Here is a 17,818-nt window from a genome sequence, read left to right as displayed (position 1 = left end):
ATTTTGAGACATCCAGTTCATTAAGATATAGATGCTCTTTAAAGTGAGTAGCCCCCTGTATTACATTTTTCTCATTTTTTTTCTACCCAAAGGTGATAAAAAAAAGATTAGTTACTTGAAAAAAAAATTAAAGTGCTAAAGATGTAGTTTCTAAAAGAGGAATTCCTAAGTGTAAAAATGAAAATACTAGACTTTCAGAAAATACCCTTCCTATAAAAACATGGAGATTCTCTCTGATTCATATTTTAATGTTATATTAGTTAGGTTACCATCAGTTTTGGGGCATTTTATAATTCCAAATGTTAGGGTTATTTTTAAAATTAAATTTTAACAATAAAAGTAATATGTGGGCCCTGGCCAGTTGGCTCAGTGGTAGAGCATCAGCCTGGCGTGCAGAAGTCCTGGGTTCAATTCCTGGCCAGGGCACACAGGAGAAGTGCCCATCTGCTTCTCCACCCCTCCCCCTCTCCTTCCTCTCTGTCTCTCTCCTCCCCTCCCGCAGCGAGGCTCCATTGGAGCAAAGATGGCCCGGGCACTGGGGATGGCTCCTCGGCCTCTGCCCCAGGCGCTAGAGTGGCTCTAGTCGCAACAGAGCGACGCCTCGGAGGGGCAGAGCATCGCCCCCTGGTGGGCAGAGCGTCGCCCCTGGTGGGCGTGCCGGGTGGATCCCGGTCGGGCGCATGTGGGAGTCTGTCTGACTGTCTCTCCCCGTTTCCGGCTTCAGAAAAATACAGAAAAAAAAAAAAGTAATATGTGAATACTTTTAGTTGTAACAAACTAATAATATCATTAAAGTCTCCTCTGACTTTCGTGACCCCACCCAAATTCACAGGCCTTGACTCTACCTCCCCCCACCCAAATTCACAGGCCTTGACTCTACCTTTAATATAAGCGTACATATTTTGAGCTTTGACTATGTGATGTTTCTTTTGTCAAAAAGATAAGGAAAAAAATTATCAGTGAGCCATATGGGAAAGTAGTATGGGGATAGTTCAAGGACCATACAAATATTCCAAGTATTAATAAATAAAAGAGGAATGATCTAATTTTAGAAAGTTATTCACATATTGTTTACTGTTCCAGAGATGTGACTGCGTAACATCTTAGACCAGCTCACAAATATCCCGTCTCCAGTAGTTTGGCATCTCAGTATCTGTTATCCTTTATTTTTATTACTGGTATAAGTAGGAGGGCTAAGTCTAAAGAAGAATAAGAATTGAAAAGCATATTTTTATTTACCTTTATCTGTTATTTACTGTGTATTTTGTATTAATCTGATTGTCATAACTACCCTATGAAGTAGTACCTAATAGCACTGCCTTATCGATGAGAAACTGCAGCAGAGTTTAACTAACTTCCAGCAACCTTGGGCTTCAAGCCAGCAACCTTTGGGCTCAAGCCAGTGACCATGGGGTCATGTCTAAGATCCCATGCTCAAGCCAGTGACCCCGCGCTCAAGCTGTTGAACCTGCACTCCAGCCTGATGAGCCCGTGCTCAAGCCGGCAAGACCTCAGGGTTTCGAACCTGCGTCTTTCACATCCTAGTCCAATGCTCTATCCACTGCGCCACTGCCTGGTCAAGCTTGAGTCCATATTTTTAACTACTTGATTGTGCTGCCTTTCTAGACAAAATTACCAGCTCTTCTCTTTGGGCCTGAATCAGAGGCTCCTCATGCTCCGACAGCTTGGTGACTAAAGGTTTGTTCAGGAAAAGGGAAGTCACACTGTGGAGAATTCGGGGCTTATTCCACTGTGGGCGTGGATGTTAAGAAAGCTGTCACCATAGGATGGAGAAGCTCTGCCGAACATCAGAGAAATTGTCGGTGAAATATTTATCCTGAAGCATTGAGCAGGTGGTGGGAGCTGACATTTCGGTTAGCATGGTAACCTTGACAGTGAAGAGCTCCGTCTGAAGAGCACTAGTGAGTGGGAGGAAAAATGAGTGTGCAGTAAAGTCTGCCTGCCTGCCAGGGCTGTGATGTGGGAGTTAATGGAAAGGTCTATAAGGCTGCAGCATCTGAAAAAGCCAAGCATCGCAGTCTCCTGACCTCCGGAGAAAAATGACCTTTACTTCCCTTATGCTTCAAATCTGAGGTTACTAACGTGGAGCTACACAGGGTAGGGGACTCCGGGGGATGTGGTTTCTAGCCTGGGAGTAAGTATGGGGGGGTGGGTGTGGGGGAGGTAGATGTATGCCAGGCTGACTGTGGGCAGTCTAGCAAAGTAACCAACTGCGGTTTTAACAAGTGGCTAATGTAGTGCTTATTTGCCCTGAAAAGTAACATTTCCAGACTCTTTTCCTCCCCGCCTTCTCTTTCCTCTTTGAGGACTGTTTCTGTCTTTTTCATCCCTATTCTCTCAGCTCTGAGCATTATGTGGGGCATGCAGTAAGACCCTGAGAAAGCGGTTCCATGAATCACTGACAGCAGGAATGCAGACAGCGAACTGAAGAGTTGTCAAACACCAAGAGGGTAACCTGAGTGTAGACTGACAAAAGTGAACCAACCGGGCTTTTTACAGGCCCAGCAGTGTCTACAACAGAGAGAGGGTTAACTCCTTCTCTGGCTTGCTTAATGTCCAGCTGAGCCTTCACAGTGTCTGCCATTCATTTGTGAATGAATCACAGCCCCCTCCCCCTTTTAAAGTTAATTAAAAAGGAGTAACATGGGTGAAGTAGGGAATCTTAAAAAAATAAAGGTTCTTGTGATAGATGATATGTCAGCTTCCATTAATCCCGTGGCTTCCCCTTCTATTTACAGAAGATACACAAATGAGTGTAGGGCTTTCTTCATTAGAATCTTCGGCAAAGAGAGTCCCTTATATTCTGGTTGCACTAAGGGACTCTCCTTAGAATCCCTATAATTTATACCATCCATTGCCAGTGTTTATTTCGAAAGTTGGCTTTGATATAATTTATTTCTTACTGGCAAACTTATGCTTTGAATCTGTACATTTGGTTTACATAGTAATATCACTTTATAAAATAAAAACTTGCATATGCCTAATTAGATATCCTGGAGAAAACTAGTAGTTTTAACTTCTGCACTGATCGCCAATAATAATAATAAATATATTTTTCCTTTATTGTAGCAATGAAAATGTTTAGTCTTTGCGACTGGAATCTCACTTCTTATGATATAATTCAACTTCTTTTGTTCCAAGAGAATTGCTTTTATTCTCTTGCGTGAGAGCTTTTGTATAGGGCAGTGAATTAATTTATATATCTAGCCCATCTTCACATGTAAAATCACCATACTTTATATATTACTTGGATTAAGAAAAGCTTTTTCTTGAACTTGTTAAAATGTTATGTGGTTGCAGTCTTTCAAGTATGACTTTCTATGAGAGCACTTCCATTCCAATAGTTTCCAGTAGCGTCCCCGCCCTTCCGCCTCTCCAGGTTGTTTCTTTGCTATTCCGCCAGAGCAATGTTGTAATCCCACTGACCTTGTAGGTTGCTGTTTTACTGAACTGTGAAGCATTCACTGTCTAGTATCACATAGCCCATTTTACGACTTTATAATATTCTACTTTTAACACTTAATTGTCTTGTTTTTCAACACCTTTAGAGATCCCAGTAGTTCTACAGTTATTTCATCTACTTTGATTTTGCTAATTTTCAGCTGTATCTCACAGCACTGGGAGGGTAGATCATGACTTCTGATGCATGTATCATAATTCTTAGCCTCATTGATTTGATCTTTAGCATATTTTACCTCTTGGGTAAGCCTTCTGAGTCCAGTAAAGGGAAGACAATATGTTAAGGTGAACTTCCGTTTATAATACATAAAAACGTAAGTTATATTTGATATTTTCTTCATAATTGTCAAAGCTGTAGGCATTATCTTTTGTGTGCGTGCTTTAGTCATGTGTATTCCTGGGTTGACTAGAGGGGGTCCTCGGGTTACGACAGTCTCGACATATGAAATTCCAAGTTTATGATGTTCATTCCCATAAAAACTTAAAAACAATGAGACGTGTGTCAGCTTACACCACTAGCATCATCCTTACGGACTATGTGGGTGAACTGGTTTGGTTCCACGCGGCGGAGGAGACCCAGTAGCACAGCCTGTGAGGGCGGGAGCTGGGTCCCCCGGTACGCTGACCTGCGCCATTATGGACTGTTAAAAGTGCATGGGCTCCGTTTGCGTTGCTTTGTTTGGCCCTTATCATGGCTCCTAAATGAAAGTTTTTTATGTTCTAGATTATGATTTTACAACTGTGTTAGGATAGGTAAGTGACTTAGGCTAGGGTGTGTTTCAACTTACACCAAAATTCAGGTTATGTCACTGTTGTAGGAATGGAACTGTGTTGTCACCTGAGGACCCGCCTGTAGCTCTGTATGCTAAGCAGTAAAAATTGGCTGCATGGGAATCCAGGTCTTTGTATACTCTAATCTTTGTATGTGGCTCCCTGTCTCACTCTTGAACCATGATCATATTAATTTTTCTTTAACCTAAATCTGTTGAGCAACTAATAGGCACTGGGCAACAGATGATAAATAATAAAGTACCAAAATGAAAACATGCTCCATGTCGAACTAAAAGTTCTTGGAAAATTGACTGTGCTATGTAACATAATGCTAAAATGATGTTTCTACTTGGACTCTTGAACTAGTGAAAAGTGACTGAGATTATATACCTCCAGTAAAGGGTAACTAATACTCTATTATTGCCATCATCCCCCAGATTTAGTTCCTATGAGCTAAGAAAGAAAAATCTAATATGATACTATGATGATGTTCCAGAATGATATTCTGAGGAAAATTGAAAGATTATTCCCATAGTACTGTTTTCTTGTGCTGCTCTTATCACAATTATATTAAGTTTTTGTATGTTTATCAGCTTAATAAATGAATGAACAGAGATTCTCTACATAATAATGACCTGGTCACTTATCTTTAAATATTTAAGCTTCTGTTACAAGAATCCTAGTATAAGTGGAGACAGTAAAACTGGGTCCAACGATTAGCACTGTCTTACAGTGAAATGTGCTGCTTGTTCTTTGGAATAATTAAAAGCTGTATGACTATTGGTCCTGGCCAGTTTTCTCAGTGGTAGAGTATAGGCCTGGCATGTGGATGTCCCAGGTTCGATTCCCAGTCAGGGTACATAGAAGAAGCACCCATTTGCTTCTGCACCCCTCCCCTTCTCCCTTCTCTCTCTCTCTCTCTCTCTCTCTCTCTCTCCCCCCCCCCCCCCCGCAGCCATGGCTCGATTGGAGCGAGTTGGCCCTGGGCACTGAGGATAGCTCCATGGCCTCTGCTAAGGTGCTAAGAAGAGCTCAGTTGCTGAGCAACGGAGCAACACCCCAGATGGCCAGAGCATCAGCCCCTAGTGGGCTTGCCCAGTGGATCCCAGTCCAGGTGCATGTGGGAGTCTGTCTCTGGCTCCCCTCCTCTCACTGAATGAAAAATAAGAAAGAGCTACATGACTATAAAGGTTTTTTTTTTTTTGCATTTTTCTGAAGCTGGTAACAGGGAGAGACAGTCAGACAGACTCCCGCATGCGCCCGACCGGGATCCACCCGGCACGCCCACCATGGGGCGATGCTCTGCCCACCAGGGGGCGATGCTCTGTCCATCCTGGGTGTTGCCATGATGCGACCAGAGCCACTCTAGCGCCTGAGGCAGAGGCCACAGAGCCATCCCCAGCGCCCGGGCCATCTTTGCTCCAATGGAGCCTTGGCTGCGGGAGGGGAAGAGAGAGACAGAGAGGAAGGCGCGGCAGAGGGGTGGAGAAGCAAATGGGCGCTTCTCCTATGTGCCCTGGCCGGGAATCGAACCTGGGTCCTCCGCACGCTAGGCCGACGCTCTACCGCTGAGCTGACTGGCCAGGGCTAAAGGTATTTTTTGAAGGATTCTATGCATGGAGAGAAAGGATTAGATGAAATAATATTTGGCTTTAATTTTAAGTATGTGAAATAACCATTATTAAATCTAAATTCTTTTGCGCTCAGTATGTTGTGTGCCCTTCTTTACATTTCTAGTCCAACAGCCATCCTTATTCTCATAGTTACCCAGCAACTTATCTATCCACATACCTTCTGCTACCACTTACAATTCTAGTATCTTATGTGGATCCTATGTTTAGTCATGTTAGTAATGCTCTTACTACTATCTTTGACTCTTTATCTTGCCAATCTGAATTCTTTTTTTTTTTTTTTTTGTGACAGAGACAGAGAGAGAGAAAGAGGGAGGGACAGACAGGCAGGCAGGAAGAGAGATGAGAAGCATCAGTTCTTTGTTGCGGCTTCTTAGTCTCCTTAGTTGCTCATTGATTGCTTTCTCATATGTGCCTTGACCTGGGGGGGAGGGGCTACAGTAGAGCGAGTGACCCCTTGCTCAAGCCAGCAACCATGGGCTTTGAGCCAGCAACCTTGGGCTCAAGCCAGCAATCGTGGGGTCATGGCTATGATCCAATGCTCAAGCTGGTGAGCCCTTGCTCATGCCAGCGACCTTGGGGTTTCGAACCTTGTCCTCTGCGTCCCAGTCTGATGCTCTATATACTGCGCCACCACCTGGTCAGGCCCAAACTCATTCTTTTTCCATTCCTGCTTGAAGTTTGCCAGCATCACACTGAAATGTGTTCCTTTGAGATTTAAAAAAAAAATGTTAGGCATTTTCTCTATATCCATCTTTAAGATGAATATAGAATTTAATGTCATTATAAAGGGTATTAAAAATATGACTCGTTCTTAAATTTAAGAACAATTTTGATTGTAGAGATTTTGAAAGATCTGAGCGGTGTGATTTTATTCTTTTACTTCACCTTAGTTGCATATCATACTTATAAGTAATTACTTATGTAATTGTTAGCTGTAGACTCTTAGACCTGAAATTCCATGGATAGGTGCTGTCCTGTTTACCACTCTATAGTCATGAATTACCACAAGGTTTGGGTCACAGGAGGTACTTAGTGTATCACAAATAAGTTCTTCATTCTTCCAGTATGGCTATACATATGAAGTCAGTGTACTTTGGAAGAATCTTTTTTCTAGTTCATTGTTAGGAAGGAAATCAGTCCCTTTCTCCTTGTAAGTTAATCATCTTTTGTTGGTAAGACTAAAGAATTACTGTAAAGGCAGCCTGGGATACTTACACATTATTTAGATATTTTCTCTCCATTATTTTTTATGTGGAAACTTTTCACTTGCTTTTAGGCAAGTAAATTACTTTTGAAGAACCTATAAATTAGCTTGCCTATATCCCTGTTGAAGTTACTTTAAAATTGGTGTTTGTATTTTTTATATATTTTCTAACAACTTCAATGTAACTTGAAAGCTTTCAGATTAAAAATTTATTTTTTTAACATTCTGTGTCATGTAGTGACTTCTTATCTTTTATGTAAGTGCCAAAGGACTTGTCGGGACATACCTTTTCATAGTCTTTTACACACATGCATCATCTTCTGCTATCTTTGAAGTCAGATCTTTTTTTCCTCTCTCATACACTTTTATTTCATATATATATCCTTTTTGGGGGGGTAAACAAATACAATAAAAAGTCAAAGTACTTTTTAGCAGCTTTGATTGAAACCATGTTGTTTTTAAGGGTGCACACCTTTTCTTATAGATCATTATTTTGGAAATAAATATAAACACTTGGTTAATCTGTTTTCCACCTTAACATTGTAAGTCAATAGCCTGTTCCAAGTGACAGTTGTCATTTGAGAATCAAATATCCTAGGATCTACCCTGACTACATTTTTGTTAAACTAGTTTTACAAATACAAAGTGGTATTCTATTTAACAAAGTTAGAGAAAAAGTCCTAAGAATTTGAAAATCTGAAATGTTTTTAATTATATTTTAAATTTTTAATTTTTAACTTAATTGTATATATAGCTTTTTGATGGATTTAGCCCTAATGAAATGACTAAAGGTTACTATGCATTATGTCCTTGCCTTAATTTACTTGTTATTTCATACTTATTATTTCATACTAATGTTTAAATTAAATTATTACAGTTCTGAGAAGAAGGCTTTAGATATCAGAGCTATCATTGAGTCTAATATGAGAGTCAAGGTGACTTTTGAGATTCTAAACAGATTATAGAACTTCTTAGTCATTCTTAGAAGAAACGCAGGCAAAAATTTTTGCGGTGGGATGGACTAAATGTTACTTAACTCCCTTTGGCTCCCTTGGAAGAAAGATTCACTGTGGGTGCCAAGTCATCTTACTTGGAACCCAAGGGCTTCTGCTATGCTTCTTGCCTCTTGGAAATCCATCCTTTTTATTTATTCCCAAGAGTATGAAATATAGAGACTGAGCTTCAGGATCTTATTTATTTTTAATATACTGTTATCTGTGGAAAAGGTTTTATAGGAATACCTATCTATTATGTAAAATATATATTTCATTTTGTTTTTTTAGCTTGTGGTTATTTAATTTATTAGTATTAACCCAGTTGGTCATGGTTCTGTCTTTATTCTTCCATGTATTTTCCAAACCCTGTTAATATAAATTAAACTAGATAAAAATAAACCCTACAGCTAATTGATAAGAAGAGAGAACACTCACTTGTCGCAATCACTGTTCCATCTGCTGTGTGCCAGTAGCCACAGGAACAGATGGCATTCTGTTCATCCTTGTTTATATATGTAACATTTTTCTTTTGCATATTTCATGAGCTTTAACATATGATTGTTTTGAATATATTGTTCTATAACTGAAAAACAAATACTTATTTTTTTGGAATATATATGTGAACATACACATATATATTTATACACACACACAATTTATATTGAAGCATTTTGAACAGCTGCCAGACAGCTGCTGGCATTTATTCCTTGGTATAAATCTGAAGATATTTAGCTTTTCAAAGGTTTTCAAGGTTTGATTTAATTGTCCTAATTAACACTGAATTTGAAATTTTGCTCAAGAATAAGCATTTTCTCTTTTGACATATAAATCATATAGGCAAGCATTCCTTGTGTTGCATCTGGTTACATAATGGCTTACTTATTAATTGTTGTTTGTATAAATGTCAATTTGTCATAAAAACAGTACATTGTTAAATTTAGAGAAAACTGCACATATGACTATGTGAAACCCATCTTATGATATTAAAGATGTGGAGGCATTATCTTTTAGTTTTAAATTCTGCTCATTTGTCAAATGAATCCATCTAACCTTGGGAAAATCATCATGCATCAAACTAAGTTGTAAATTAAAATAACCCCAGCTCCAAAGAATTAATTTAAATTTGTTACATTGTTTTCTAACCCAAATGGAGTTATTGAAACATTTAATTAATTTGTTTCAGATGAATAAGCTATTGAAATGATGCCTGATGTCTAAAATTATTTTATTCTTTTCTAACTTAGATATGTTGTCTCTAATACCATTTCATTCTCTTTGTGAATGTTTCTATCACCTCCTGTTTTCAAGTAAATGTACCACAGATAGATCAAGAGCCAGATGATCTAAAGCAGCTCAGATTGCATTGTTCCCTAAGGCAAATCAAGTTCTTAAAATACCACAAAATAGAAAAAAAATAGGAATGTGTCAAGATTTGGAGCAAGTTTCAAACTTTCATTTACTTTTAATAGCTTAATAATTTCAAAAGGAACCACAATTCAGATTTGAATACTCAGTTGATCATTTGGAACTTCTAGATAAGTTTTTTTTTTTTTTTTTTTTTCATTTTTCTAAAGCTGGAAACAGGGAGAGACAGTCAGACAGACTCCCGCATGCGCCCGACCGGGATCCACCCGGCACGCCCACCAGGGGCGACGCTCTGCCCACCAGGGGGCGATGCTCTGCCCATCCTGGGTGTCGCCATGTTGTGACCAGAGCCACTCTAGCGCCTGAGGCAGAGGCCACAGAGCCATCCCCAGTGCCCGGGCCATCTTTGCTCCAATGGAGCCTCGGCTGCGGGAGAGGAAGAGAGAGACAGAGAGGAAAGCGCAGCAGAGGGGTGGAGAAGCAAATGGGCGCTTCTCCTGTGTGCCCTGGCCGGGAATCGAACCCGGGTCCTCCGCACGCTAGGCCGACGCTCTACCGCTGAGCCAACCAGCCAGGGCTAGATAAGTTTTTAAGCACATTATTCTTAAATAAAATTCTTCTTTCCACGTGTTATTTACACCCCACTGCTTTATTTTGTTTCGAAACTAGTGTCAGCCTCTATGTACATCATGAAATAACCACTGGGTTATGAATACTTCCATACATCTAAGATGGGGCACGTTCTTTGATAATTGAAATATCTTGGATGAGCCACACTTGAGTTTGTTTTTCTTTCTTTTTGCTTATTTGCATCATTTCTCCCACTTTTTCACTCCTCTTACATTTTCTGATGTATCAGGACCACCATGTTTAAGATCTGTTCTTTTGTGATCACAAGCTACTTCATTAAACTAGAAAGAAACCAACAGCTCTTGGCATTTTCTTGAAGGACTTGGCATTGTAAAGAGTTGTGTTTGGATTAAATCACCTTATTTTTGTTTCCTTTGTAAATATTTGTGATATGATAAGTGCTAAAGAAGTTAGCTATAATTTTCTTTGACAATGGATCACAGTAGTTATTATACTGTGTAAGGTAGCAAATTGAGTAGAAGATCATGTTAATTTGAGATATTGAAGTCTCCTTTCTATTGGATATAATTCTCTACTTGTTTCAAAATATACAATTTCTTCATTAAATGGCATTATGATGTTACAGTTTTAAGTATTCAAGTGAGAGGAAGAGATTTGTTTTCTCATAACTTTACTCATCTCTCCTTGGGATTAACTTTATTCATCTTGCATTTGGCATGCAAGAAAAATCACTGAATTGGAGTTGAGATACCTGGGTTTGAAGTTTACTTCAGTCAGTTATCAGCTGTGTGGTCAAGTCACTTTGCTGGACTGCTTTTTCAGAGCTCTGAGACACTCATTTCGTATTGCTTGTAATGGTTTTTTTCTGGCTGGAAATTATTTATGTTGCTTATGATTATTTAAAATTACAACAGAAATACATCAATGATTACTGTTTGGTAATATATGCACTTAATTTAAAATGACTGTTTTAGAGTTATAAATATACTTATTCATTCTTTAAAATAGCACTTTAAATATATACATAGTTATATAAAAAGGAATTTAATTTTTTAAAGATTTTATTTTTATTTATTTTAGAGAGGGGAGGAAAAGAAAGGAAGAGAGAGAAAGAGAGGGGGGGGGAAGAAGCAGAAAACAAAACTCCCATAGATGCTTTGACCAGGCAAACCCAGGGTTTCAAACCAGAGACCTCAGAGTTCCAGGTCGATGCTTTATCCACTGCGCCACCACAGGTCAGGCACAAGAAAGAATTTATAAAGATAGAGAAATGTAACTGTGCCCTTGTATGTTAAGATCACATATTGGCATTTTGTATTTTATGATATTAATTGCAGTATGGGTATGAAAAACTTCCAATAGATGGAGTCATTCCAGATGCTTGCAGATTTAAAGTATTAGTTAGAAATGATAAATAATTGTAAATCTTCAAAAGAATTGAAAACATGAACTTGCAATGTTCAAATATATACTTCAAAAATTAATTTACTGATTAGATGATTCAATAACTAAATGATTAATTTGCTACTCATTACCGAAAAGATAGATTGAATAAAGAGAAATATGGATTGTGTGAAAGTGTTTTGAGCATTCTGAGATAGTTTGTAGAACTAAAATGATAGTTAATTCTTGTCACCTTATTGAAATGTCCTATATGCAAAAATTATGCCAACTGAAAATAGCTTATTAAAAAAAGAAACAATTGACTGATTGTATTTATGTTGGTTAGCAATTTTAGAATTATTTGGTAACTTCTCTAACCTGGGACTATTCTTTGATCTCAACACAGTTATTTGTGGGAATGGTGTCTCCTTGCCTTTCCATTCTCTGAAGGGCAGTGGTCTGCACACGGGATTCTAGGTCCACGGAGGCTGTGCTATGTGGGTGGAGATTTTAACCTACTGACTGTTAATATTTTAGTATTCATACTTAATTACTCATAAACATTTGGATGTTGTTTTTCAGATGGTAAATGTGTTCTCATATATATTGGGTGTAAATTTTAATTAAAAAGGTTTAAAATAAGCCATTTATATCATGTTTTAGTTAGGTTTATTTTAACTAGAATTTGGGGACAGCTGAGATTTCCCCCCCCCCCCAATTTTTTATGGCTGTTAAAATGATTGTTTGTGCCACACAAACATGCACACACACACACACATATGGGCATACAGTACATGTAAATGAGTCTAGGTTTAGCATTTCAGGCGTAGAAGTCATATACATCAAGAATATTTAAATTCTCTGCATAAATCATAATTTTGTGATATGAAATATTAAAAAATTATTCAAACTAATTTAGAGAACTTTCCCTCCTATCATATATTTGTGTTATTTAAAAGTAAAGTGCTATAAAGTGCATTTAATTTGTCCTATTTCTATTTCCTGTCATAAATTGTAAGTGCAAGAGAGCAGTACAGCATTAATTAGAAATACTGCTTAACATAAGTAGTAACATTTAACAGAGAGCTCTTAATTATTAATTAAACATTAGATATATTTGTGGATTTTTTCTTATTCTTTTCTTTTTTTAGAGAACCAGAGGCCGAAAACGAAGCTTCATTCCCGATGAAGAAAAACATGAGGTTGGAATAAGTTAAGCATTTTTACACAGGCTGAACTTTGATAAGCTTTTTTTGCTCCACATTACCTCTCTTTTCCTCGCATCTTGACTTTGTTTTGTTCTCTCTGGGATGGCAGGAACGAGTTCCTAGAGAGAGGAGACAGAGGCAGTCTGTGTTACAGAAGAAGCCTAAAGCTGAAGATTTACGAACGGAGTGTGCAACTTGCAAAGGAACTGGAGACAATGAAAATCTTGTCAGGTAAGTTGGATGCGGACACCTATCTTTAGGGGATTAAGGTTGCATTTTCAACGTTTTCTCATCACAGATATAACGGGGGCAAATCTCAGTCCAGGACCTTTTCTAAAACCTTATTTAATGGACTAACAGTACTTCAGAAGCAGATTTCATTCCCTTATTAACCTGCCACATTTGGTTATTCTCTGGAGTTAGATGTAATTAAGAGCAATAATCTGAATTTGGAACACAAGAGAATTAATTTTTTCATGACAAGAGAAGTTGACAATACTCTGCATTTAGAGGCCACAAAAACAATTGTAGTCCAAACACTGTGTACTAAAATTATTACATTTTATCTTATTAAGCAATAAAATGACTAAGCTCTCTTAGTATGTTATAAAACTTGAAGTTTCTTAGCAATAATGATAAGGTAGAGATGCTTTTTATTGACTAGAGCTTTGTCAGTAGTTCCTTACTGTTTATCAAAACAAATGTGTTAAATGCTTCTCTCTTATGAAATAAAGAAAGGTGAAAAGATGGCCTAGTTAGATTTTACTTTGATTTTTGTTTTGTTTTCTTCTTTGTTTTGTTTTGGTATTTTTTTTTTTTAAGCAATCATAATGCTAATCAGGAATCTCAGCTGATGCTGCTCAGTGGCTATTCCGGACGGTCCCGCCACTGCTAATCTTAACCATTTGCCTCTTCTGCTGAGATGAAGAGATTGCCCAAAGCCCACGGTAGCTGGAGGAGTTCGGGGTGAACTAAAGAGACCTCATTTAAAAAGTCATTGCTCTTTCTACAGACAGTGACACAAATAATCTTTTAGTATGTCAAGGGAAACTTTTCTGATTTCTTGCGAAATTATTTTTATAAACCACTATTAAATTACCTGAGGACACAGACATTAAATATTTCAAAAACAGTAAACTGATAAAACATATATTAGTATTATTGTTTTATGATTTTAAATTCTTGCTTCCAAAATGATGTCATTTGTTTGTCATTAAAAATATAATTTCTGTTTGCTTTAATTCCTCAAATAAAGGCAAGACATTTTTAATTTATGAGTTTCCTATACTATCATTGAAGAAGATAAAGTTAAAATTCCAGTGAAGAAATACAAAGTGCTTTAACAAAGTAAAGAAAGTCTGTAACAGTGGCCAGTATTTTTTGAATGTTATAAGAGCTCTCCTGGAAGTTAAACTCATTTAAATTTTGGGTAAAGTAGTTCTAATAAGAGAAGATACCCATGAGTAATTCTGATCTCAATATAATTTTCTGATTTATGAAAAAAAAGAAATTCCAAATATAAGTATAACATAATGAAGTACGTGAAACAAAACAACAAAAATTAATAGAAAAGGAAAATAATATAAAAACAATATTATATAGTACAAAAGAATCCCTTTAGAGGAAATTTCCTTTGGGTTAAAGATGTCATTGTTAAGCATGATCAATATGAAACCACAGTTAAAAACTTAGATAGCTGGCTATATTTTTTTATTTTAATTAAATGAACCTATGGAAATATCTACTTTCTTCTTTATTTTTAAATAGTAGGTTGATTTTAGGCTTTTTTTATTATAAGATAAGTTTTTACTTGTTTGGTCATTTATTTGAAAAAAAATTCAGGAAATAAATATAATTAATTTTCAAAACCACTTTCATAACAAGAGCATCTTTAACATATGTTCGTTGTATTAAAAAAATAGGTACCATCTTTCCTCGATTCTTGATGATATTAGTCTTTCTTCTCACTTAGTTTCGGTTATAAAATTCTCACTCTTATATAGTTAGTTCATTACTATAACATGCCACTGTCTGGGATTTCTGTGAAAGTCTTCTGAAAGGTAAAGATACTTTTTTACTATAGAAATGATGGATATACAAAGCCTTCTTCTTTGGTTTTACCTTGTTAAGAAGATAACATCACAGATTTTTCTGCAAAGGATACAGAGGTAATGAAGAGGGACTTAAAAAGTTTTATAAATATTATATATTGTTTTTGAAGACAAAGTAAGCTAGATATAAAGCAATGCCATAAACTCTCTCATGGTTATAATGTGCTTGTTCCGTAAAAAAAATACACATTAATTTTAAGCACTATTGCTCTTGAGTTAAAGAATTTCATTTTATGTAGAATTTAATGTTTTTAAGAAGGTAATTTAAAAAGTTAATATCTGCCATTTCCCTTAACATCTCTTTTATTTTGCGATTGGCATCATCACTGTTTCAAAATTCCCTAAAAAGTCCATACTTTTATGATTAAGTTGCATTTCAAATATCATGTACACATGAAATTTTTTTGTAACTTTAATTTTATGGCATTTTAAATTAGATTTTATTTTCTTTAAAGATATATTTCAGTGCTTGGTCAGAGATACATTATACTTATTATATATGTCTCTTAGATTCTTTTATAAAATTAAACTTCTTGGGTCATAATTTAATTAATAATTTTTTACTGAATACTCCATATTTATTTTCTCAAGTTCCTTTGAACAAATAAACATGAGTCACTAGAACCTGCTGTTTAGCTGCCTGATTTTGAAACCACACTTCTCTATGTAATCCAGGCTATATGAAACATTCCTTCTTAATTAATTTCCTTGCTTTTTCAGTACTTTGTGTATGCCAATTTATATGTGTAATTTTTTTTTTTTTACTATCACTGGGAAATTGCACTCAATTTATTAGTTAACTGTAATAGTAGGTTCCAATTGTTATTTTTTGTTTTGCATTTTGAGTTTTTCTCAAGCTGATGAGCCCACGCTCAAGTCGGCGACCTCAGGGTTTTGAACCCGAGTCCTCTGCGTCCCAGTCTGACGCTCTATCTGCTGCGTCACCGCCTGGTCAGGCCTTTACTGTTTCTTATGCAGTTTATCACATAATAATCACCATGAGAAAATTTGCATTATATAAAGGAATATCAAAATTATAAAGTGATGGTACAAATATATATTATTTAGATACTTAAAAATTAAAACAGGGAAAGCATAAGTTCTAAATGTTTGTGTCATCTAATACATTTTCAAATGTATTAAAAACACATTTTCTGCACAAAGGATTTCTGGATAAGCTTCTGTGTCTATTCTTTACTTCTACTGGAAATTTCAGGGATAGATTTCAGGGCTTTGTTTTGCTTTATTACTCTTGTATTCTTGAGTCAGTGACTAGTACAGTATAATGCAATTACGTACTGTATTCTTTTTTGTGTGTGTGTATTTTTCCGAAGCTGGAAACGGGGAGAGACAGTCAGACAGACTCTCGCATGCGCCAGACCGGGATCCACCCGGCAGCCCACCAGGGGGCGATGCTCTGCCCCTCCGGGGCGTTGCTCTGTCTCGACCAGAGCCACTCTAGCACCTGGGGCAGAGGCCAAGGAGCCATCCCCAGCGCCCGGGCCATCTTTGCTCCAATGGAGCCTCGCTGCGGAAGGGGAAGAGAGAGACAGAGAGGAAGGAGAGGGGGAGGGGTGGAGAAGCAGATGTGTGCCTCTCCTGTGTGCCCTGGCCGGGAATCGAACCCAGGACCCCTTGCACGCCAGGCCGACGCTCTACCACTGAGCCAACCGGCCACGTACTGTATTCTAAAAGGACTGTCCCCAAGCTTAGATTTGTAATATTTCTCTCAGTTATATGTGGTAGAATGTGTCCCCTCATGTCACCCTGAGCGCCTGTGTGATGTACCTCTTTCTCTAAGTTTGGCTGCTATTATATCTGGTGTATGTCTAATTTGGCCTTCTCTCTTGCAAGTAGAGCCGTTGTATCCTTGTGCAGCAGCAGCTCTATGTTGCTGTGTTCCACGTCACTGAACTAAAAACTCCTCTACCCACCATGGTGGTTAGCGGCTCACACACTTCAGAGGAAGTTGCGTGAAGGAATCATTGGCAAAATATTAAATTTTCCTGATTTTTATGTTAAATTTAATTTTAAAAAAAGAGGCAAAGATAAAGTAGCATATCAAGATGTCTAGAAGACACAGGCTACCTGTACCACTTAACCTAAAGTAATATGCCGCCTTACTCTTTGAAAACACTCACATCAAAAGCAAAGAAAAATCCGGCATTCTAAATCCAAATTGAGAAAGCATAGGAATTATTTGAAAATTTAAGCAGAGGGACAGAATTATGACCTTTTTGAACCCTTATTTTTTTAGGTTTTTAACAGTCTCATTATAGTTATACATTTACTTTTTTTCTTAAATAACTGTTATAGGGATGGTTGTGTTTCAAGAAAATTCTACTGTGATTACTAAACAAAAATATCATCTAAATTTAAGTTAGTAAAATTAGGAATACTTATTTCTGCCACATTTTGGAGTTTTTAGCATAATTATATCCCTATTTTGACAAAATATTCATATATTTATATTTTGTTTAGCAATTGATTTTATTTTGATATCTTTAAAAAGAAGTTATCCTATAATGTCTCCTTTTATTTTAAAAGCTTACTTTACTGTTATATTTGAAAACCTGATCATTTGTTAATTTTTAAAAAGCTACCTAGTTGACTCAGCTTAATACCACAACTAAAACTCTAACAGGCGTCCCCAACTGTGGCCCCTTGAGGCCATTTATCCAACACCCCCCCACCGCACTTCTGGAAGGGACACCTCTTTCATTGGTGGTCAGAGAGAGGAGCACTGTATGTGGCGGCCCTCCAACAGTCTGAGGGACAGTGAACTGGCCCCCTGTGTAAAAAGTTTGGGGACCCCTGCTCTATAATAATGCCAATATTTAATATGAACAATGCTAGAATGTAAAAAGAAATCAGTCTGAGCATTGGTTAAAAAAGGTATTTTTCTTTCCTTTTTTATTAAAGATAAGTGGAGAAAAATAGCAAATATTACTACTTAAAGTTTTATAGTATGTTCTTGCTGATATGTTTTTAAAAGTAAGTATTTTGAAATAGAATCATAGAAATTTAGATGAAAACAACAAAAAATTAAAAATTAAGTAAAAATCAATGGCTGTAC

The 17,818-nt window shown here is 37.1% G+C and overlaps 1 protein-coding gene across 2 annotated transcripts in view; it reads left to right on the top strand.

Annotated features, from left to right (window-relative positions):
- PHF14 (PHD finger protein 14) overlaps nucleotides 1-17,818 on the top strand; it is a 186,010-nt gene that overhangs the window by 69,624 nt on the left and 98,568 nt on the right. For both annotated transcript variants that reach the window (XM_066354053.1, XM_066354052.1), the window contains exons 15-16: nucleotides 12,575-12,625; nucleotides 12,741-12,862. In XM_066354053.1, coding sequence (XP_066210150.1) covers nucleotides 12,575-12,625; nucleotides 12,741-12,862 — 173 coding nt within the window. The remainder of the gene's footprint in view (nucleotides 1-12,574; nucleotides 12,626-12,740; nucleotides 12,863-17,818) is intronic.

The sequence above is a fragment of the Saccopteryx leptura genome, chromosome 12 (assembly GCF_036850995.1).
Source record: "Saccopteryx leptura isolate mSacLep1 chromosome 12, mSacLep1_pri_phased_curated, whole genome shotgun sequence".
Lineage (NCBI taxonomy): Eukaryota > Metazoa > Chordata > Mammalia > Chiroptera > Emballonuridae > Saccopteryx > Saccopteryx leptura.
Note: the sequence above shows the minus strand (reverse complement) of the source record. Positions and strands in the feature narration are given on the sequence as shown.